The 24,932-nt window shown below is 38.2% G+C and overlaps 1 protein-coding gene across 3 annotated transcripts in view; it reads right to left on the bottom strand.

The window, feature by feature from the left end:
• Positions 1-24,932, bottom strand: part of nav2b (neuron navigator 2b) — a 121,796-nt gene that overhangs the window by 3,820 nt on the left and 93,044 nt on the right. For 2 of the 3 annotated variants that reach the window (XM_060885849.1, XM_060885847.1), the window contains exons 13-36: positions 24,521-24,818; positions 23,668-24,259; positions 22,299-22,565; positions 20,659-20,813; positions 19,464-19,646; positions 16,656-16,708; positions 15,111-15,134; positions 14,383-14,457; positions 11,684-11,767; positions 11,118-11,229; positions 10,848-10,996; positions 9,620-9,792; positions 9,134-9,214; positions 8,333-8,486; positions 7,905-8,052; positions 7,228-7,325; positions 5,863-5,958; positions 5,539-5,707; positions 5,082-5,317; positions 4,596-4,756; positions 3,123-3,197; positions 1,558-1,754; positions 1,236-1,354; positions 927-1,127 (exon numbers count right to left, since the gene is read on the bottom strand). In XM_060885849.1, coding sequence (XP_060741832.1) covers positions 927-1,127; positions 1,236-1,354; positions 1,558-1,754; positions 3,123-3,197; positions 4,596-4,756; positions 5,082-5,317; positions 5,539-5,707; positions 5,863-5,958; positions 7,228-7,325; positions 7,905-8,052; positions 8,333-8,486; positions 9,134-9,214; positions 9,620-9,792; positions 10,848-10,996; positions 11,118-11,229; positions 11,684-11,767; positions 14,383-14,457; positions 15,111-15,134; positions 16,656-16,708; positions 19,464-19,646; positions 20,659-20,813; positions 22,299-22,565; positions 23,668-24,259; positions 24,521-24,818 — 3,900 coding nt within the window. The remainder of the gene's footprint in view (positions 1-926; positions 1,128-1,235; positions 1,355-1,557; positions 1,755-3,122; positions 3,198-4,595; positions 4,757-5,081; positions 5,318-5,538; positions 5,708-5,862; positions 5,959-7,227; positions 7,326-7,904; positions 8,053-8,332; positions 8,487-9,133; positions 9,215-9,619; positions 9,793-10,847; positions 10,997-11,117; positions 11,230-11,683; positions 11,768-14,382; positions 14,458-15,110; positions 15,135-16,655; positions 16,709-19,463; positions 19,647-20,658; positions 20,814-22,298; positions 22,566-23,667; positions 24,260-24,520; positions 24,819-24,932) is intronic. The other variant, XM_060885848.1, reaches the window with a different exon arrangement.

Raw genomic sequence — 24,932 nt, 5'->3', positions numbered from 1 at the left:
CAATGTCCTGAAGTGTCTGGAAAACTTTAAAGAACAGCTTATTTTTTAGATTTAAAAAGCTGACACTGGAGACTCCTTACAACAGATGACAAAATAATAGGTCTCTATATTGTTTTTAAGCATCACTACTGTCAGAGCAGCTGATACAGAAAAGGAATCAACTCCTTCTGACCAATCAGAGTCTGTCGTGTAAGTGAGACGTGATATGAGAATAATTATATATCTTCACACACCCAAGGCATTCCATCCCTCAAACGCACATGTGACTGGGCTACTGTTGTCCATAATCGTGCACGTTACTCCTACAGTAAATACTTCATTCATTCATTCATTTTCTACCGCTTATCCGAACTATCTCAGGCGTCATTGGGCATCAAGGCAGGATACACCCTGGACGGAGTGCCAACCCATCACAGGGCACACACACTCTCATTCACTCACACAATCACACACTACGGACAATTTTCCAGAGATGCCAATCAACCTACCATGCATGTCTTTGGACCGGGAGAGGAAACCGGAGTACCCGGAGGAAACCCCCGAGGCACGGGGAGAACATGCAAACTCCACACATACAAGGTGGAGGCGGGAATCGAACCCTGACCCTGGAGGTGTGAGGCGAATGTGCTAACCACTAAGCCACCGTGCTCCCCCTCAGTAAATACTTTAACCTATTAAAATTTTTCTCCTGTTAATATTATCATTATTTCCACATATGGTCAGGAGTTACCTGCATTTTCCCCTATACACTCCACAATGAAGTCCAATCTGATCTGACATAATGAAATATTACAGTGCAAATTGTGTCCCACTAATTTCCAATACTTTAATATTTTGTCTCAAAATACATGAAGACCACTGAAATTAAAAGTAAAGCATTTCATGGATCTTTGATGATTACAGGAAAAGATGAGTTGTAGACTAACCAGTGGGTCACGTTCTGCCCCGTCCGGCGTGATCTCTGTGCTCTGAGAGCCAGGTTCTCGAGGAAAGCTGTCAAATCCAATGTCCTCACGCCGCAGCCGGAGAAGAGTAGGACACTGGAGCTGCTGGAGGCCAGGAGGCCACGGATAACTCTCCAACACCCAGAGAGAAGGGTCCTCCCATGATGCCTTTCTGCCGTACAGCTACATCACAAACACAGAAGTTAATCACAAAATAATTAGGAAAGATTTGCTCGTCACATGCTGAGGTTCGACATGCCAGAAAAGTCAACATGTCTTGCATGTTCTTACCTGCAGACCCTCACGTACAGCCTCAAGCATGTAGGGAATGATGGAATAGTTCCACAGGTCTGTAAACCACACCTGAGAACCCTCAACATCCATGGGACAGGACAAGAAGAGACGTGGTCCTGCGGAGAGAGGAAGAAAAGTTTTATTCCTACTGAAATAGGAAGGTTATTAAAGTGCACAAGCTTACTGGAGAGGTTATTAAAACGCAGAACAAGTGTTTAAGGTGTTTCATTCAACGCAACCTGCACTATCAAGCACTTTCCACATTCGTATTTATAGACATTAGGATTCACCTGACTGGTTGTGCCTGTTCTGAACTCACCGATGGTGACGTCAGAGGAGCTGTGTGTCTCCAGGAAGCGGTTGAGATGCTCCCAGACACTCGGGATCCACTCGATGATCTTCACCAGGTCGGCATTACGTGTGCGACTGCTGATCTCAGTTTCCAGAAGCTTCTGCCTCAGAAAACGACCTAAGAAGCCCTTCACTGGTTCGGTGTGATTGGAACAAAGGAGCCATCTGAAACAAAAACACGATGTTAAAACATCAGGGTTGGAGACCTGCTTACAATTCATTTCATAAGTTTGCACACCCCTTGGGTTCTGGGAAAGATAAAGAAATGCACAGTATCTCTACAATTCAAATAACATATCAACGTGTTAAAAGGAAATGTGTCATCAGTTAGTCTAAGAGTAACTGACGATCAGAGGCTATGCATATTCTACGGTGGCTGAGAAGTGCAAAACAAAATAACAAATAAAAAACCTATATATCTAAAAGCAGTCATTCCTACAATATACCTCAACAAAATATACCTCAGTAAAAACCTCAACCGCAGTTAGTTTTTGGCTGTTGTCTCTTTTGTAAGCTTGAGAAATCTTTTCCACATGAACTGCAGAAATTTGGCAGAATGCTATATTTTAATCCACAGTAAAGTCAATATATTTGTCCAATCAGCGGAAAGTTCCATTCGCAAACTATACCTAAGTTTTCCAGTTTGTCTGAATTGTCATTGTGTTTTGTTTTCGGATTTCTTAATGTTTTCGTATTTGTTCTATTGTTTAAGGATGTTATATTGTTTAAGGATGTTATTTTGTTTTCAGATTTGTTGTTTTGTTTTCAAATTTGTTATTTTGTTATGGATTTGTTGTTTTGTTTTTTATGATTTGTTGTTTTGTTTTTGGATTGTTGTTTTGTTTTCGTATTTGTGATATTGTTTTCAGATTTGTTATTTTGTTTTGGATTTGTTATATTGTTTTTGGATTTGTTATATTGTTTTTGGATTTGTTATATTGCTTTTGGATTGGTTATATTGTTTAAGGATTTGTTGTTTTGTTTTCAGATTTGTTATTTTGTTTTTAGATTTGTTGTTTTGTTTTTGGATTTGTTGTTTTGTTTTCGTATTTGTGATACTGTTTTCAGATTTGCAGTTTTGTTTTTGGATTTGTTTTTTTATAATTTGTTATTTTGATTTGTTATTTTGTTTTCGTATTTGTGATATTGTTTTCATATTTGTGATATTGTTTTCGTATTTGTTATATTGTTTTTGGATTTGCTGTTTTGCTTTTATGATTTGCTGTTTTGTTTTTGTATTTTGTGTGTTGTTTTGCACTTCCACCATAGTATTCAATACTAAAGTACTAAGCGTTCTCCAGCGTCTATTATCCAAAGACTTAAAATTCTAATCTGAATTTAAGACAATTTAACACACTTGTTATGGCACGTATTATTAATTTAATTCAAATTCATGCACTTTTGTTACTCCTGTTAATTCCCACTGCTTAGTGACCTTTGGGTGTGTGCTATTTTGATACATCTTTTAATAATCAGTGAGGCAAGTACACAGGGTCAGGTGTCATGTAATAGAACACACTAAAGAAATTTTACCTGAAATTATGGTGAAGCTGCAGATTTGTGGATGTGGAGGATGAGGATTGGTTCATAGTGCCAATAATATAGGGGCTGTGAACATACAAAGATCGATCATTATATTACCCACTGAAAAAAAATCATACTGTCATATTAAATGGTTGTTACATAAGGAATAAAACAATTAAAGGCATGAAGTAATAGGGAAGTAATAACCACTTGTGTGGCTCAATGAGAAGCATGAAGTTTCTCCTTCTTCTTATACCTAAGAAAACATTTTATTTATTATCTATATCTAGTCATATTTATTAATGTGAAACTTCTGCAAAGCAAATGAGTTCCTGTTATCACTTCCATGTTCCATGTTATAACAACCATAAACAGTTATTAAGTCACCAGTGCTGACCTGAAAACCTTTAAATTCAAATTAAAATTTAATTTGTCACATAAACAATCATACCCAGTACGACATGCAGTGAAAATGTTATTTTACACCTTGATAAAAAATTGCCAACAGTAAAAAAAAATAAAATAAATGAATAAAGGAATAAAAATAAGGCACAAGTACATACAATATAAAGAAATATATTTCAAAGAATTTATCAGAATTAATAATAATAATAATAATAATAATAATAATAATAATAACAATAAAAAATACAAATAAAATATAATAATAGTAAAATATTAAAATATTTGTAACCTTAGCATGGTTACAAACACTGTTCTGACACTGGAGACTCCTTCCACTCCTTAGAGTGGGAATTTTCCTAAAAGCTTCACCATATCAAGTATTTTGTTCTTTATTATTAATATTTTTAGAATTAATTAATTCATATTTAAATATTACCATTATTCATTCATTCATTCATTCATTCATCTTCTACCGTCACGGGGAGCCTGTGCCTATGTCAGGTGTCATCGGGCATCAAGGCAGGATACACCCTGGACGGAGTGCCAACCCATCGCAGGGCACACACACACTCTCATTCACTCACACACTAGGGACAATTTTCCAGAGATGTCAATCAACCTACCATGCATGTCTTTGGACCGGGGGAGGAAACCGGAGTACCCGGAGGAAACCCCCGAGGCACGGGGAGAACATGCAAACTCCACACACACAAGGCGGAGGCGGGAATCGAACCCCGACCCCGTGCCCCCCATATTACCATTATAAGATGAATAAATTCATTAATATAATTAATATAAATAATATAGTTTATAATTATTATTGTTAATTATTAATTTGAACTATTATTGATAATAGAGAATCATTATTATTAAGTACAGACTTCAAAAGTGTTGTGGTATAAAGCCTACAGGGTTGTTGTGTGTAATACGTCTTTCCATCTGATACACTTGTATCAGCACCGCTGTACACCCATAACAAATGTTATAAAGTGTGTGTGTTTGTGATTGTAGGTGTAGATGTGTAGGTCCAATGGATATGGGGCAGTAATAAGCATAAATTTCAGTGGTGTTACTAACCAGCGGTGGTGTTTGCAGTTCGGCAGACCGTTGAAGATCTCGCTCAGAGAGCCGACATGGTGCAGGTTTTCTACAATGATGACTCGAGGTGCCTCCACGGCCCGAGTGCTTCCGGTGCTGCTGCACTGCTCAGACAGGTTCGACAGGTACTGCTTCAGCTCCTAAATCAAATCATTTCACTGTTTAGTATCTAACAACAAACTGATGTTGGTCTACCGATCAGAATGTTGTAAGTTTGTATCCCAGGTATACCAAGCCACCACTGCTGGGCCCCTGAGCAAGGCCCCTGAGCAAGGCCCGTAGTATTCAGATCAGTGTAGTGGCTAGGACAAAACCTTTGCATAATTTAATCAAATAAATTATTAATTTAATCAAATAAATATGTATCACATTTGAATTTTGTTTGCATAAAAATAAACTACATTCATGCTGAATTTTGTAGGATAGTTGCTGAAACAGAAAAACTATAGAAAAATCCTCTATCACCTTGCTGGACTTGTTGTCCACATTGAAAGTTGTGATGAGCTGTTTGTTTAGTGCGTGTCCCTCCATCAGCACCACGTGCTTCGCCAACCTCGTAGCCAGGAAGCTCTTCCCGGTGCCGGAGGGTCCAGAAAGAATGATGAACCGGTGCTCCTGGAGCTGAGAAACGTAGCGCTGCAGGATGGGCTTTGGGATGAGTGTCTCAAACACCAACGCATCCTGACTGTGCTCCTCTTCAGCTACAGAGGGACACATTCATTCATTCATGAATCTGAATTAGTGAATTGCAAAAGTAGGGTTTGTGTGACTCTATTAATATAAATATTTATTCTACTCATAATAATCTGCAGGAAAAAACAAATCTAAATTGATGGCATAGTCCAAAACGATTTCAGAGAAAACAGGCTGAAAAAAATGGAAAAGAAGAAAAAGAGAGAGTTTTTGTCTTTTGTTTGTTTACCTTTCAGCCTGACGGAGATGGTGTCACTGTCTCCCACCAGGTAGCCACAGGGCAGCAGCTCCGGCGTGTCGGCTTCGCTGGTGCGCTGAACATCTCCGATACTGTAGCTGAGCACGCTGTCTGTGTTCAGGCCCAGCTGTGAGACTGGATCTACATGGATAATGTATTCCTGCAGGTGACACACACACACACACACACACACACACACACACAAATGTGAGGGAAAACATTTTTACCGCCCTCATACCACATGCCTGTTAAATACTTGATTCTGATTGGTCAGAAGGTTCTGGGTAAAATTTCGGTTGCGTTTTCTGGATTTACCTTGAAGAGGCGTCGGACGACACCGTCCAGAACTTCCCATTTGGTTTTACTGCTGACGCCGATGCAGCCGATCAGGAAGTCGTGTTGCTTGCACTCCTGTGAGGAGACAGACAAGAGACACAAACATGTTTGACACAGAAAGCAGTAGATCGCACACACCATCAAAGCTGGGTTCACACACAAATCTAATCTAATATGCAGTATAACTATCAATGCTGCCAGAACATCGTGGCCAATAACTAAAAAGTTTCTTTTTTTTTCTTCTCCAATTTCTTAATTCTCATTGTGGGATAATCAGATCGGCTTCACCATCTGGCGTGTAATTATCTACGATCTCTTATCATAGACAATAATTTAACATTTCACTTAGCAAAATTATTCAGGAACAATGGCTGACTTCCAGCATTCCCATATGGAAGCCACTTTCTGAGGTACCATTACATACAGATGCTGTTTCTCTTACAGGGAACATAAACACAGCACCATCTAGTGGTCAAAAAAAGTTTCATCATGTGACTTTCAGAAGATGAAAAGCCTTTATTTTGTCACATATACATCACAGCACAGTGAAAATATTTCTTCAAATAACGTTGGGGGTCTGTGCACAGGGTCAGCCATGATACAGCACCACTGGAGCAGACAGGGCAAGGGGCCTTACTAAAGGGTCCAACAGTGGCAGCTTGGCAGTGCTGGGGCATGAACCCAGATCCAGAGCCACATCGTTTTTCTTTTATGACATTTTCAGTAAAAGAAAATTATTCATAGAATTTTATTTTGTTCAAGTCATTTATATGAGATGGAAATTCATCAGACTACAATAGTTACTCTGTGAGTGTAGCTTGCTATATTGGCTACTGATTAATAGTAATGATTTAGTAATAGTATGAATGATTTAAGTCACAGTTACAGCAGCTGCTGACGCCGTTCATTCATTCATTTTCTACCCCTTTATCCGAACTACCTCGGGTCACGGGGAGCCTGTGCTCCCAGGCATCTCAGGCATCATCGGGCATCAAGGCAGGATACACCCTGGACGGAGTGCCAACCCATCACAGGGAACACACACACTCTCATTCACTCACGCACTCACACACTAGGGACAATTTTCCAGAGATGCCAATCAACCTACCATGCATGTCTTTGGACCGGGGGAGGAAACCGAAGTACCCGGAGGAAACCCCCGAGGCACGGGGAGAACATGCAAACTCCACACACAAGGGCGAGGCGGGAATCGAACCCCGACCCTGGAGGTGTGAGGCGAGAATGCTAACCACTAAGCCACCGTGCCCCCACAGTTTAAAACAGATGGTGTTAATTGTTAGAACCAAAACTAAACTCTGAGATGAGGTGAAAATAGTGTCTGACCTCTTTCCACTCCGGATTTCTGTCCAGACTCACGACCACCTTAACGTGATGTCCATCTTTACGAGAGCCGCCATCTCCACTGTCCTCCAGCAGCATGTCTGAGAACACACACACACACACACACACACACACACACTAATAAGTAAAAACATACATAACATTGTTTTACTCTTTTACAAGAAGAGAAAAAGAGAGACATAGCGAGAGAGGGAGAGAAAGAGAAAGAATGATTCAATTCAATTCTATTTTATTTTATTTCAGAACATAAGAAATATAGTACAAAACGTTCAAGATTAATATTAGACTTATATTTAAATGTGTTTGTATTTATCCCTAATGAACAAGCCTGAGGTGACTGAGGTAAAATCTCCCTTAGTTGGAAGAGGAAGAAACCTTGAGGGGAACCAGACTCAAAAGGGAATCTCATCCTCATTTGGGTGACATTGGAGGGTGTGGTTATAAACTGTTATAAACACCAGAGAGTGTTACTATGAGTAATGTCCTTTATACAGTCTGATACAGTCAGACAGTTGTGTATTGATCAGGAGGTCGTTGTCCTCAAAGACCACATGGAGTTGGCATCTTGTCTATGAATGTCCGAGAAGGAGAATAAGAGAGAGAGAGAAAGAGAGAGAGAAAGAGAGAGAGAGAGAGAGAGAGAGGATGTGTTTGTGTACCTAGGCTGGTAGACTCTGTGAGACTTGACTGAGAGGACAAGCCGAGGGCCGAAGGACACACAGACGCTTGAGATGTGGTTGTGCTGCAGCTCCCCCTACTGGTTGTTCTCAGACGCTCATTTTCCAATTTCAGCTTCTCCATCTCCACCTGCACAAACACGGCACATGAACACGACTCGAAACACCACATTACACACTTCCAAAAGCATCACTACACAATATTATATATAAGATTATCTTGTCCTCTAAAGGATCTTATCCTTTTAAAGGTTTGATTGACAGGAAATGTTTGTCATCAGAACTAATATCAATAATGTGATGTAGTATGCAGTCATGGGAAAATGATCAGTGAGTGAGCAGTGTGACTGGGGCCCTTAACAGCCTCTCTTTTTTCACTTCTCTAGATGTCATTAAGGTACTTAATTAACCTGCATGCGGTTCATGGATTCTCTGAGCTGGTCGAGCTGATGGGCGGAACTTAGAGCCTCCAGTCTGATGTCAGTCAGCTTCATCTCCTTATCACGCAGCTCACTGCGCAGCTGCATGACCGTCTCTGTCTCACAGTCTGTACACTCCGAGATCCTAGCTCACACACACACACACACACACGCACCAAAGATACATCAAAAACAACTACTAACACATCATAAACAATACTCTAGCACACTGATGTTAAACATACTGCAGTTAGTAATCAATTGAAGGTCAATAATTAGTGTATTTAATTATGCAAATCATTCAGACTTCACGTGTATTAGTAGGTCAGAATTGAATGAAACTGTTTCACAATAAATGTGCTTTTAATATGAAGAGGAGTCCAAAAAAATCACGATTCACATACAGAGAGAGAATCACATGATTCACATACAGTGCCCATACAGCACGCACCTGATTTTCACTCCATCCAGCCAAAATAATCTAATAACATTATAATATTTAACACCAAGGCTTACTAGTGGGTTCGTAGTAAAATTTTGGCTCTAAAATGTGTTCATTTTTTACATTGAGCATTGAGGTGTGTCATAATAAGGTCATGTGATCACACCGAAACAGGAGGCACATCCTAGAGCTTTATTCCACAAGCTTGCAATGAAAGTAAGTCATCATTGAGGTAAATGACATGGCAGTGTACAGTAGCAGTCCAGCAGCTCTTGTGATTTATAAAACAACAGATTTTGATTGATTTGTTATTTGTTTTTTTTGTTGTTTTTTTTTTAAGTCTATGTTACCGTGCCAGAGAGCTGGTCCTGATGGGAGCACTGTTAGAGCCCCAACCATTTCCATACATGGAGAACGAAGAAAGGAGAGGGCTACACACACACACACGCGCGCACACACACACACACACACACACACACACACGTATGTGCAACACAATGGCGTACATTAGGGAGCACTGGTTAACATTAACATATGTAGGCTTGTTTGTTGTGTTTGATCATCACGATGCTTTTTATATGACATTTAATTTGTTTATTTGTGTAGATCACACACCAGTTCTTAATACTTGTCCAATATTAGCTTTCCTCAGACTTGTTGACACATTATATAAGACATTATACGGTAGATAAAGCACATTACAGTCTCACGTTCTTGAACCTCTATATACATGTTGTAGAGCACTAGGGGGCACTAGTGATACATGGAAAGTGATTTATTTTTTCACTTATAATCGTACAAGCTAAAAAGGTTTATTTGTGATGAGGAAGTCTTACAGTGAGTTGGAGTGCGAGTGCCGGAGGAGTGACGTCCCAGCGGAGTGGCAACCATAAGGTAGTCTGGGTGACGAAGGCATGGAGGACTCGTCCATCTTCTCGACGTCTGAATGAGACGAGGCCGACTTCGATGGCTTTTTCTTACCGAAGGCCTGTTTGAAGGAGCTCCTTAGCTGAAGGAGAAAAAAAAATACACCTCATTCTAATATCTCAAACTAATATTCCTAACTTTAGGGACTTGATGCATAAGCGTATAACCGATATCAGCTTGTAGTACAAGAATGTCAGTATTGCAACACCACATTGTGAACTGGATTCACAAACATTAAAGACAGACTCATGTGTGAAACATTAAACTGCCCAAACTTGTCGGATTTACCAACAGCTCAACGGTGAGTAATCAATCATGATCTAAATCTCAGTGCCGAGAGCCAGATGAGAAAAAAAACGTACCTCGCAAACCTATTCGACGAGACGTGAGCACAGAAATACGAGAAAAGGAGCTCATGTTAGAATGGAAGAATGTATTGTGGGTGTTTTTTTGTTGTTTTATTTTATAGTGAACCTTGGTGAGATCACAATGAGTTAGGAGAAACGAGCCTACATTATAAAGTCTTATTAATATCTGTGTAATAAATGTACAGTGACTATTTGTATAAACTACATTTACAGCATTTAGCAGACACCTTTATCCAGAGCGACTGAAATTTTTATCTCATTTTTATACAGCTGAGCAATTGAGGGTTAAGGGCCTTGCTCAGGGGCCCAGCAGTGGCAGCCTGGTGAACGTGGGAATCAAACTCACAACCTTCCGATTTGTAGTCCAGCACCTTAACCACTAAGCTACCACATCCCCACAAACGACCACTTTTCTAATGAGAATTTTTTAGTCTTTCTAGTTGCATCAGGAATATAAATATTGTACAGCTTGAATCAGTGTAACATCTGATAGACAAACAACTGTCTCTAGAATATAGCAGTAGTTCATACAAACAATATTACTCATTCATTTATCGCTAGATCAGAAGGTCCCTGTAGAAAGATCAAGACAGACTTGTGTATTTACACAAGCCACAACATGTATACACACACACACAGTCGATTCGAGCTGGAGACGAGCTGTATAGCACACACATAATCTGTAGTTAACACAGTAATCACATGTGTATGTATTTAAGTGTAGTATAGATTCTCTAAATGGTGGGCAGGAGGAGTGATGAAGACTCACCCAGTTCTTCCTCTTCTTTTTGCTGTTGGCGTCGAGCTCCAGACTGGAGTGACTGGTGAGGCTAGACACGCTGTCTGTAGAGGGCTGGCGCTGGATCTGCAGGTCTGAAGCTGCTGCTGATGTTGTGAGAGGAGAACCGTTGGAGGAGTCTACAGAGAGAGAGAGAGAATGAGAGAGAGAGAAAGAGAGAGAGAAAGAGGGTTTATTAAAAAAATAAATAGAATAAATACATCTTTCAAAATTAAGAGCTGCCACATCATTGGATTCAACCTTTCTTCTGGGTCTCTGGTGTGTTAACGACTCCGCTGAGGGCAGCCTGCGCGACGGTGTTCTGCTTCTTCAACAGCTCGATGGTCTTCCTCATTTCATTCAGCTCTGTGTCCTGCACACACACACAGACAATACGTAGACACAACATGCTTAACTCAAGCTTTATGTGCAAGAGCACTATATATATTGTTACACACACGTTTCTTGTGTGCACACACGTAAAGTGTTTTACACCCTAAAGTGTTTTATTTCTATTACAGCAGTGATTATCTAGATGACCGTTTTCATTGATTAAACGTCAGCACAACACTTTTTAGTACGTTTAAAGTTACATTTAATGCCATTAAGTCTCATTAAATATGTAAGTTTACTCTACAGCAGCTGTAAACATTTATTCCCTCACTATACTCCAAACAAAATAAACCCACCCTTTCAAAGCACAAAGCCCTCCATCTTGAAACCTGACACTGGAGACTCCTTCCAAGAAATGCTAAATGCTAAACATACGTCTCAGGATCGAGACTCCAATAGTGCTGTGATATTAATAACAGATAAGTCACAGTTACCTTCTGTTCTGCTGTTGTGGTTAGGCTCTGCAATCTGATTGTCATGTTGCCCAAGCTCTGCTCAAATGCTGCTACCAGGTGAGCCTGAGCACACACACACACACATACACACACACACCATCATACTGTATGTAAATCAAGCTTTATGAGTGAGCAATATATACATATATTGTGTCACACATTCAAAAGGTTTGCACACTTACAGTACAATAAATTAAGACCACACAAAACCAAACCACACACACATACACATAACATCATACATAATGTATGTTTTAGGAGTGAGCAGTATATACATATATTGTTGCACTCATAGAAATGCATATGGTACACAAACACGTACAATAACACATACACACACACACACACACACAATCATATGTAAACCAAGCTTCATGAGTGAGCAGTACACATACAAATGCATATGGTACAGAAAAACCTACACTAAAGAAAACATACACACACACACACACAGGACACAAACACACACACACACAGACACAAACACACACACACACAATTGTTGTCAACAAGCCCAATACTGGTCCATAACCAGATCTATCACAACATGGTTAGGAACAACATTACAACATTACAACAACCACAACACACTCGTCCTGACCCTGTCCTTCTAAACAGAGTTCGGTTTGTTTGGCCACAGGAGCATTCTGGGAAATTAATTTTGCAACCTGCCTGAGCAAGCACCAGAACACACTCAGCCTTCTGGTCTGAAAGAATACTGTGTTTTGTAATGAGCAGTTTTAAACTGTCAGCAAAATGACAGAATTCATGTTATCTTTCCGTTTCCATTCCATTTCCGTTATTTTTGGCAAAGCGGGGGCTGATGGGTAATGTAGTCAAGGGCCGATTCATCATAACCATGGCCTTGTCTTCTGCCCTGCATATGAACCTCAAACTCTTCTTAAACTGTCTCTACTCGCAATGAGAAATACATACAAACCACAAAGTAGAACCAGCTAAAAGCCTCACGCTAACCACTGAACAGTTCCTCGAACATTTCCAACCTCATTCATTAAATAAACAATACATAGCTAGAGTATCGGTTGGGTCATAAGTAGCCTCAGTAGTTCTAGTAGGTTTAACAAGCAGAAAAAAAATAAACCTAACTTTTATTGATAACATACTTATTTAATATGTGTTTTAAACTGCCAGTGACTGTATATGAAATACAGGTGGATGTTGTAAAAGTGATGGAAAAGTGAAGCCAAATCATCTTTGAGACTCTCTAGTGGCAGGATGGAGTACAATTTTTAACCCCGCCCAAACAAATTACTCTCATCTTCACAAATTAAACTCAGAATCTCCACCAACACCTGTAAAATAAATACCACCACGTTTTCCACCCATATATTGTATCCCGTCATTGGTATCCATGCACCGCACACTCGCTACACTACACACACTATCAGAAGCATTCATTTTAATTAGCATGCATGGATAAAAGCTATCGTCTGCATTTCTTTTTTACGAGCAGAAAAAAAAAGGAATTTGCTCCTGTTTGCTTCAGTGTTGTCTGTGTTTAGCATTGAATGTCTTTGTCATACTGATATTTTATCAAACCCATTTCTGCTCTCTGAGACACCCCAGGTTCTTGTTCATAATCATCTAAAATCTAAAGGTGTTTAGCTTCAACCACTACAATTCTGTGTAAAGTTATCAACAGAAGGAAAAACATACATCTCACACTGAAATCCAACAGAGTCCTGAGTGAATTCATTTGTTTATACTGATCGAGAATGTCCCATAAGTTGATTTCGATTCGTTGGATGAAATGAACCACCAGTGTACTGGTAGGGTTAATATACCAAGGGTATAATAAAAGGGTTAATATACCAAGAGAAAATGAAGAAGCTAACCAGACATATATATGTGTAATCCTGGGATGCTACAGAACGCCATAATTTACAGCTAAGACATTTACCTACTGCTTGCTTACTGAGAATATACAGACAGCACACTGGACTTTTCATTTTCCACTGGTTAAAAGTGTGATTTGTCCACTAAAAAACACAACACAGAAATGCAATCTGATACCCGAATTTGAAATTTGAGACTTATACACGTATACACCAGTCTGACACACCAACAATCCTATCGCAAACTATGGAGAGGCGTGTTGTGTTTAGGCATGCTTGTGTGTGTCATGCTTCACACGGCCGTAAGCAAACTCCTCCAGACCTCCAGGATATGAGGCCAACAAGTAACAGTAGGTCTATTGTGTGTACTTTCTCTTCTTGCCCTGGGTGATAAGACGCATTTCAACATTTACAATAACACAAGGGTGAAAAACATGAGGCAGGAAAGTACTGTTTTTCCAGAAAAATACTGTTTTGTCCTTGTGTCTGAGTCCTGATCCTGACAAGTTATAAACCACACCGTCATATTGTGGTATAATGGCTCCGATAGTGTAGGTTGATTAATATTTAATTTTTTATTTTTTTTATTTTTACAAATTAACAGTGTGTAGCACGTGTTGATGGATTAGACTTGATTACACTGCAGGAACTCAGAGGTGCACACAGGTATATTCTCACAAATATTGGAGAAAAACTGAATGTTTACCAAAAAAAAAAAACAGATGATAAAAAAAAAAACAGAAAATCAATCAGACGATGATACAATTTTAGGAGATTTCTGCAAACTCTTATCCATATATTTCAGTGTGTGTGTTTACTCACGTTGGCGTTTAGCTGTGTGGTGAGCGTTGACACTTTCTCCTGAGATGCCTCCAGCTCTCTCCTAAGCTTTCGGATCTGAACAAACAACAACATAAATAACAATCAGTCGGATATAAATAAAATACTAAAATGTTTCTAGTGATGTTTAAAAGAAACCCGAAGCTTAAGCATTTTTGTGGAATCAAATTTGTGAATCATTCAAAAAGATTCATCTGCACTGTGGTATAAAGACAATTAATCAAAAGCGTCTGAGCTGTTATAGTTAAAAAATAAAAGTTTAATTTATTTTAATTATTATTTTAAGAATTTTAATAGGTTTTACTTAATAAAGATCTAAGGGTAGTTGTTAGCTTGTTATTTCTAAACGAAGTTAAGTCTGTTACTATAAAGATAAAAATAATTAAATTTGATCTACAAACAGATTCTTAACCTATTATAAGTAAATAAATAAATAAAAACACTACTTCAGCTTTGATTTATTACAGGGTCAGGATTAGAGGCTTGTACTTGCTCCAGCTTCAATAACTGATCCTGTCTTTATAAACAGTGTTAATATAAAAACTATAAAGAGGGAGATAATAGAACAGAGCTACATAAATGGAAGTATGACACATTAACACTTAATGTTAACAGCAGTCATTAAATAAATAATGTAAAAAAAAAAATAATAATAATAATAATAATAATAATAGTAATAATAATAATGAAAAAAGGGTAATTGATCTCACCTCTGACTGAGACTTCTCTTCAGGCTTGAAAAGAAAAAAAAAAAACAAGACACTGATTATTTAAAGAGTTGAATTTCTACCCACTGGGCCTACTTAATGAAATAGTAGAATAACTCTTTATTATATGATCTCATTGTGTAGCCTCAATGGGAAATTAAGTGGATTAGATTTCACCCTGGAGACATGTACAAACAAACAAGACAGAAGAAACCACTTTTATTACATTATGAGAGGTGAGCTGCAACCCTGTAAGACTGAACCTGATGAAAGGTCTTTCAGAAAAAATATGCACTTGAATGATTTATTTATTTCTACACATTTTCCACTTATCCTAAATAAAGATCAGGTAAGGTCATGTTCGAAGTACAGATTCGGGTTCATTAGTTTATTGTTTATTAGTTTTGTACTTTGGCTAATATCCTGATAGACGATTCTCAAACAGACGGGCCTGGGTTTTTTTTTTCCTTAGCAAACGGTGTTATTGCATTTCCATCGCAACTTTGCGACAGCTATAAGATCCAGTCACTAAAGTAAAGGATGTTTTGTAAATAAATTAACATTTTGCAAAAAATTGGTATTTTCCCCTATACAGTATATGGAAACTTTTGGACAAAATATTATAGGTATATATGCAGGTATACTCTGATTTATACACAAATCGTGCTTGTGTGGATAAATCAGTACAAAAAATAGACAGAGCTTACACATCTGAGATATTGGCTATCTATTATTATTTTTTTTATTTCTTGCTTAGTGGAGAAGTATGGTCAGTAAATGAACAGTCACAAGCATATTTTCCTACAGACAAGAGCTATAAACCAGAACTATATACCGGAGCTGTAGACCAGAACTATAGATGAGAGCTATAACTATAGAGTAGAACTATAGACCTGAGCTATAGACTAGAACTATAGACCTGAACTATAGACAAGAACTACAGACCAGATTTATAAAGAGTTATAGACATGAGCTATTGACCACAACTATAGACATGAGCTATAGAGCAGATTTATAGACCAGAGTTTTAAGAGTTATAGACATGAGCTATTGACCTGAGCTATAGACCAGATTTATAGACCCGAGATTTAAAGAGTTATGGACATAAGCTATTGACCAGATCTATAGACGAGAGCTATAGACCTAATCTATAGACCAGAGCTTTATTCAATAACTACAGACCAGAACGTCTGACATATAAAAAAAAAAAAGTCTTTATTTGCTATGTATGTATCAATTAAAATTTGACTAGAATTAATTTACTAAATTATTATCAATTAAACATTTTATTTATTTTTTGTATTTTTTTTATTTTTATTTTTAACATTAGCTGAACTTTTTCAAGACCCCATAATCTAAACAAACATAACTAACTGCATGCTTCACTGTTTCTCTTAAAGTCATGCCTACAAAACCCTTCCATTGTAACAAGTGATAGATTACTAAAGATATGTTCTGTTATCAGCTGCACAAAATGTACTTTTTATACACAACACATCTATGATCATTTATCTAGGGCATGATTTACTGTAACAGAAGCTGACTCACCGTGGAGTAGACAGAAGACGTGTTGGACACCAGAGACAGAGAAGAGCCATGCACTGAAAGACAAAGAAAGCAAAAGTAAATGAAGTAAAAAAAATCAAGAACAAATGCCTGATAACATTGTTCTCATGACAAATTCTATAAGCATGAGGGAGCTTAAATAGAGGCTACCACATGCTGGCTCGTGATGATGTACGTCAGTGCTTAGTCAGCTGCTAGCTGGAAAAAGGACAGTGCATTAAAATTCCATCTTACTAATGATCTAGAGAGTGTTGTGTATGTTGGGGGTCTTTACATCATCATGAAAATGGATATCATATGGCCCTCTAAAGGAAACTTCCCAATTAACCGGTTAAGCAGACTAAATTACATCATCAACCAGTGACTGAAATAAACCCCCTCTTCAGGGACGACTACACAGATTAACAAGCCGATTAGAAAGCACACTTTCATTTGTATAAATGAGAAAAGAACAAAAGAGCTCATTCAGCATGGCGAGACACAGCAACAGGAGAGTGCAGAGTCATGATACAGCTTTAAACTTCACAAACTGACCAGCCTGTTTTTTTTTTCCAAGCCTGGTGTTTCATTCATTAAAAGTAACTAAACACACGGGGATAAGGTTGTGGTTTTGGCAACTCTCTGAAATCAGAATACGAACTAAAACCTATGAGAAAATAACAAACTGAAATCAGATCTGTTTATTATCAGGTTGCGTGCAGGCCAAGTCGAGAGTTCCAATCAGTAAAAATAAATAGGCATTATAGTGAGAGTGTAGTTCGTTGTGTAGTCGGGTTACAGGATTTGTTCGGCCATTAGAGAAAATGACAGCGAGGTGAATAGCTGGAAAGGAGCTAATCCATCTGCATCTGCACAACCTCACGGAAACCTCGAACCCGCCATCAGGCTCTCGGCTACGGAGGACTGAATCACGCAACAGCGTCTCTTTTAAGACTTTCCTACTTATTTTAGCTAACGTACAGTCTGATACCCTGACAGGATTTCTCAAAATCATTCTTATAAATATTTATAAACTTCACTGCTAATGCTACCAGACAACTAATGTGATGTAACTAGAAAAGACTGTAAGAGGTTTGTTAAGTCATTATTGCATAATCTTTACTTATAAGCCTAGCCAGCTAACTAAGGTGAGTATTTCTGAGAAGTTTTATATTTAAAAATGTTTTTATCGCTTCACTCTAGCATGAGCTTACTGTTTCTGCTAGACAGCTACAGCTAATGTGAGCTGAACTGACAGGATTTCTCACAGTGCTTAAATCATAATCATAGACTTCACTGCTAATCCCGCTGCTTCACTGCTAATTTCTGATAGGATCTTTAAGTCATCGTCACAAATTTGAGGTAAGGATTTACCTCAAAAAAAGTGAGGTAAGGATTTTAAAGTTATATGTATAAATATTCATAACAATAGCTAACACAATCTCATGGTGAAAGCCAGCTAGCTGCTTATAAAAAGCTAATTGTTCAGCATATTTTGCATTAATTATTCAGGTCATATTCATAAAGATTTGTATTATTCATTGTTATTTATATTCAGTTAGATAATGTGAGCCAATTCAGCAACATTTTAGAGTGTATTTAAGTCATATTCAAAGATTTTGCTGCTAATTTTCCCAGATAGCTATTTTGGGGGAATTTCTGAGAGAATTTGTACATCACTGTTACGATCTGCATAATAGCTGGCTAACATGAGCGAGCTAATTTGAAAGGATTTCATAGAGGATTTCAAATGGTATTCCTAAACACTCCTAATTATCACTAGCTCGCTAGCTAACTTGAACTAATATGACATTAAATATTTAGGTGACATTTGTAAATCTTTGTAATTGTCACTGCTAAAGCTAAACAGGGTCAGTGCAGGGGAAAAAAAAAAACCTTGTCTGAGGTTGATAATCTATGGGCAAAGACTGAATGTAAACATCCATTATAATCAGGACTACACTGCACTTAATACAACATTAAACATGCAGATTTTTGTCTGCGCTATAAAAAGCCAATAAAAATAAGCCTGCATTGTTATCAGTGCTTAGGAATTCATTGTTTTCTCTGGATATTCGGTTATCTCATCAGTCAAAAATCCTTCCCTCTATTTAATCTCAGCTGAGTTTACACTGGCATACGTTAATGTTTTAGCAAACATTAACACAACTACAAATAACAAGAGTTTTGGAGCACAGGTCGTCTTGTTTAGCCATTATTAATGTTTTAACATTTGCTCCATTTAACACTAGTTACTAATTTTTCTTTTAAAACTTTTCAATCTGAGAAAGAGCTCCAATATTCATACTTAAATATCCATGCTTAGCAAAAATTGTACCCTTTGAAAAATTTATACTTTTTTGAAACTTCGTTTAGAAATAACAAGCTACAACTACCCTTAGATCTTTATTAATTAAAACTTATTAAAATTATTAAAATAATAATTAAAATAAATTAAACTTTTATTTTTAAAATATACTTAAAATATTCTAATTAAAACATCAAAACATCTGAAAAAAATATTTAAGGTTTGCATATATAATATAATATAATATAATATAATATAATATAATATAATATAATATAATATAATATAATATAATATGATACTTATGTTATATAATAATATGCATTATTATTATTATTATTACATTCAATAGTTGCACAGTGACACATGCTATGTAAATTGTACTCTTTTATAAACTAACACATGTAAATGAACTGAATGTGTCATGAATGTGTCTAGTCAAATTTCTAGATAAAGGAGTAACCTTAGACATGAACTATGTAGGATAAAGGTAGAGGTCTGACCTTCCTCCAGCGCCTCACGGTAAGACCCAGAGCTGCTCATGGTGCGGTTTTTCTCCACCAGAGTGATTGTGGCATTGCGTAGACGAGACTCTGTGTGCTGCTCATGTGACCCATCCTGATTAGAATGGTTGCCAGAGGGCCGCATGGTTGCCAGGTTTATCTGCGCAGTATTGGTGGGACTGCCTGAAAGCACAGGATGATCATAGGAGTCAGAGATCATTCCAAGAAGTGAGGTTCTGTATCAAGTATGTTGATGACTCTATTTCTGTTCCCTTTCAGCATTACACATCCTAAATATCTTGAGTAGAAACATCTGATGAAGTTTCAAAGATCCAACACGAATAAAGAAGATTTTATTATTTTTCATTAATGTAGAGCTGAAAAGTGACATAATTGAAAACAATTCACCTTGTGTTTAGGATATCATATGTACATACTGTCCAGGTCAATATTAATACATTTCTCTATTGACCCTATCCCCATAATTATTATTCATTATTGTTACTACAATTATTCATAATTCACAATAAGCTCTTCAAACAAAATGGCATGGAATGTGTACATATTTTATTTCTAATTTTTAAACTTTATTGATCTGCTTAAATAAGTGCATGGCTGTTAACGTTAAGGAATTAATTACTTAATTACATTTTCCCAATTACTTTTGTTTACCATCAAATAATTAACAATGACCATTAAAAAAAAAAAAACAATTGGGTGGTCTATGACTTTAACAGCACTTTTGCATGGTTCCTGCTAGATCCATTAGTTTATTAAACAGAAATCTGGTCCCAAAACCCTAAAAGCATTCTTGAAATTGATTTTGTTTTGCTTTTTTGTTGCAGGCTTTCATTTACATATTTTTGCCCTAACATGAGCTCGGTATGTAGCCAGAACAACCGATCGACCCTGTAAAGGCATCTCACGAGTCATACAAAGTTCCAGCAGAGAAAGTAAGGTCAGTTGTAGGTAAAAAAGGCTTGTTTAATGTTTTTATTGCTTAAACTTAAGTTCACCTTGCAGGAAATTTGAGAATAACAAAAATAACAAACCGCTCCTTTAATCAAATTCTGTACAAGTGCTCTATGAAGCAAAATGAAAATGTTTGATGGTATATACATTTTTAACAAGATATTTATTAATATTAATATTATAATAAAAGTTCTCTAAATGTGTGTAAATTTGGTATGTCTACCGATGTTGGTGAAGCGTGTTGCAGAAGGTGAGCTGAGGGTGGATGCAGGTGAAAAGTGAGAGGAGACTGTTGAGTCCTGAATTCCACCATTCGGATGATAGTTCAGCCAATCACGAGCGTCTTCTGTTCCACGACCTTGTGCCAGGTGAGCGTACCTAATGAAATAACACACTGATTGGAGAGGTACAGTACAGAGAAGTCTTTTCACACATACACACACACACACACACACACACACACACACACACGTATATTCAAATAATCTAAAACAAAAATGCAAACTGTAGCTTCCAGGACAGCGGCACAATCAAACCAGAACAATGTTCCACAGCATGCACGAGCATGTGAGCAGGCTTTTTAATCATTTTCACTACAACACACATTTCTGTTTACTTCATAAACAAGAAAGCCAGACATTCCAGTCGCACCGTTTTTTAGTTTACACATAAAACACAAGCGACATTTAGAGCAGCAAACCGGTGTAACTCACACACAAACACCTTTACCTGTCCTGCCTCCGTGGCAAGGTGTTACGGCTGAATTTAGGACTAACAGCAGGAGAAGAAAAAGGGCTATCGGGTGCATGGGGTAAGGGTAGACACAACAAGGAAGAAAAGAATGTCAAGTAAAAAAAGATGAAAGAAGATAATCAATACAGGAAAAGTGGATAAAAGATCATAAGATAAGTTGTATTTTCATTTTGCCAACACCTGAATGGATCATTAGTGTAGAATATGCAGCGTCATGTATAGCCAAGACCAAACAAAGACAGAATAAAGAGGTTTACCTGAAACATGACAGAGATGATATGACATAGGGGTCCATTACGTGGCTTATGAAGACCAAAAATTAAAAGTAAACTGTGCAAATAACCATGAGGGCTAAGACATGGAAGAACAGCATTCCTGTCTTTCAGGTACCACTATATATAGATGAACCCTGTCCATCAGTGGACAAGGAACCACCACAGGTCTATTCTAAGCACAGCAGTGCAACTGATATTGAAGTGTGTGTGGTGCTGGTATGAGAGGGTCTGTGTTGGGCTGAGAAACAGACCACCAACCTAAAATCTCTAGCCAATATTCTACTATAACCAGGACCTGAAACATGCCCTGTACTAGGGAAGTAACCCAATATGCATACATTATTCCAAATCATTTATCCTAAAGAGATACTTAGATACAAATATGAAGCATAATACTGTTTTCTGTGTCAGAAAAGTTCACAAGGTATTTGGTTGAGAATTACATTCACAGATTTCATTCTTCCTCAGTATTCTTGCCTGGTCAGGGTCATGGTAGTTTAAATTAGGCTACTAGTTTGGTAGTATTTCTGAAAACCAAGTAAATTAGAACATTTGATTATCGCTGGTTAAATGACTAGCATATCTCTAGTTGAGATTAATTATGAACTCAAATGATGTACCCGAGGTTGAGAAACTTTCAGAGGTACATAAGTCAGAGATATCAATACAGACACATATATGATATTTGGAGGGTTAAAGAGATAAATATACATACAGTGCTATTGTGTTATATCCCTACACTGTGCTTTGCTTTTGCAGCAATTTGATGGGATTTTTTGGTTGTTTTTTAACTACCTTCAAAACACATTTAAAATCTATCGATCCTAATTCTCACCTGTCTGACTGGCCGGCCCGGCATGCCGAAAGCATCTCCTCTTTGCACAGAGACACCTTCATGCTGTTATTGCTTTTTGAGTTTTGCATAACTGGTAGACTTTCCCCATGCAGGAGACCATGTGTGCTTCCGTTATTAAGTGGTGGTGTCTCCAGCGTACAGGTTTGAATGAAAGTTGTCTGTGGGTTGGAGATAATTGTGGAGGTCTTCATGTTGTCACAGGTGGTGATGGGGGTCGGTTTGGTGCCTGGTTTACCCACACAGAGTCTTGTGATCAAACAGAAGAAAAGAAAGTATTGGGGGATATTAAGATGTGCCAGCTTAGTGAATATCTTAGAACTTAACAGAACATTAAAACTGTATCTAAACCACTAAGTATTCAAATTAGACATCTTCATCACTTAAACGGGCAAAGGTGCAATAGGTAAAGGAATTATAGTTGGTATTATAGGGAATACACACAGTCCAGAGGTCTCTCTGGCTCTTTATATGCAGGCTGTACACAAGGCCAGTGGCTTTCAAAGTAAAACATAAGATAAGAAAGACAACATGGCCAGATAAGTAAAAAAAAAAAAAACGACCCCTTTTTCTCATTACTTCATGAGTCGCCTAGTTGATAACATCAGCCTATCGTGTTTCTGGTTCACCACTGATACACAAAGTAATCAGTCAAAGCTTAAGCAAATATTGGACTCCCGCTCTCGCCTTCAATCACAGCCCCTTCTACCAGTGGCTAAACACATGCCAATCAAAGCACACCAAAAATATCCAGCTCTCTACAGGTGCTTTTCACGTCTATCAGTCTGAAATCCAAAAGAAACGTGCCTATATACCAAATATACCTATACCTCTGTGTCACCTGTCTAAAGAATAGCACCACAGAGAAAAAAACACTAGGGTTTGTTTCAAATTGTCTAAACATGGTATATGGGTAATAACCGTAAAAGTTTTTACCATTCTGGTTCATTTGACTGAGATTGATATGTCTAGTCTAAGAATCATCTGGTAGGGTAAAGTAGTTGGGAATACTATCTTCTAAACCACAGACAGTGATCTCAGGATGTTTTTCAAGGCTTTGAGCCAAAACAGCTTTTTAAAGGTGATGTTAAATAAGAAAAGGTTAAATCTAGGACCCCAAGGGCTTCTTTGGATTGTCAATCGCTTTGTAACCGAACCCTAAAACATAGTGTTTTCCTTTCAGAGATTGAAAGGAAGTGAGTGCTTTGGAATCTGGAACCCTAACCATCAAAGGAAACCTTGAGGAACCTGTTTTTCAGTATCGTTGTCATTTTAAGGTATTAAAGATTATTAGAGTTGATATTAACTGCAAGTTCAATATGAGAAGCATATTTGAAATGAAATGTCTCACCTGCGCAAGGTAGGAGATGATGTACCTGAGCTCTTCCCTCCTGTCTGTCTACCTGACTGGCACTGAGCACCACCACTGGCCTTATTTAGTGGTCCTGAAGCAAGGCTCTCCGGGTCTGAGAACACTCCCTTCTCTCTGTCTGTTTGGTTGGCACTAGACCTGGCCAGGCTACGTCTCTTCGGGTTGGGTAGAGTGGCTGTGCCTTTGCTAATGGAGCTAGCATCAATGGAGCGACTGGTAACACGAGTAGTGCTCATGCTGCTGTTGGAGCGACTAGGCCGAGGCAGACTCCGGTATTGAAGGGTGGTTCGAGTACTTGGTGGAAGGTACCCATCATCAACACTAGTTTGCTTACCCACTAGATGAGATGATCCAAAGCCTATGGACTTAGGAATCTTCCCCAGAGTGGCAGAGCCGCTTGTTATGACCGCACCACTGGCAGTTATTGTTGCTGCATTGGAGGTTTTCTTGAAGCCAAATGTGTTGGTGGGTGTGTGGGAGCTGGAGCCTGAGGGCAGCTTTTTGCTTTCATATGTAGGTATCTGTGGTGAGAAACGACTTTTCTCGGACACTTTGGCGTCGTCTGTTTTGCCTGCAAGGAGATAAACATCTCAGACTATGAGCTGTGCTTCCCCTTTAACAGATCACAGTAGCATGACCAAAGTTGGAACATGCCTGAACCTAAGGGTCTCACACTTCACTGATGCTGACAAGTCTATAATATGCAAGCTGCAACTGCCACACATTAAGCAATGTAAGGATTACAGCATCAGATTATATGGTTATAAACAAATATAGCTCTTGTCTGCTAGGTTATACCTCATATAAAGACTTGTTTGTTTGATATACCTACCATTACTATGGATTTTCAGTGGACTGCAGTTTGTTGCATTTGAAGTCTTAGTTCTTGGACAGGTAATGCCCAACTGGGCACCCATGCCCCGCCTCCAAGAACCTGTTTGAGATATGCCATGTGTTTTGCGCACGGTCAAACTGCGCTCTGATTCATCTGAAAAATCAGATGGGTTGCACCACTTTGAGCTGGTCTCCATCTCAATGCCTGGGTCCGAGCAGCCGTCTGGGCGCCTGAGGTCGTCGTTCCAGATCGAGTTGCATCCAATGGCAGAACGCTTCTCTGCGTCTGTCTGGAGCTGATCAGGAAAGAAAAATAAATGAGAATTTCCAAAGATCATTTTCCTTAGCTGAACTATTTTACAGAAATCTCTCATCCATTAAAACCAACAGAACAACAGCTTAAAGCTATT

Source organism: Tachysurus vachellii, chromosome 13 (assembly GCF_030014155.1).
Source record: "Tachysurus vachellii isolate PV-2020 chromosome 13, HZAU_Pvac_v1, whole genome shotgun sequence".
Taxonomy (NCBI): domain Eukaryota; kingdom Metazoa; phylum Chordata; class Actinopteri; order Siluriformes; family Bagridae; genus Tachysurus; species Tachysurus vachellii.
The sequence above is the reverse complement of the archived record's forward strand: the minus strand, read 5'-3'. Positions and strand labels throughout refer to the sequence as shown.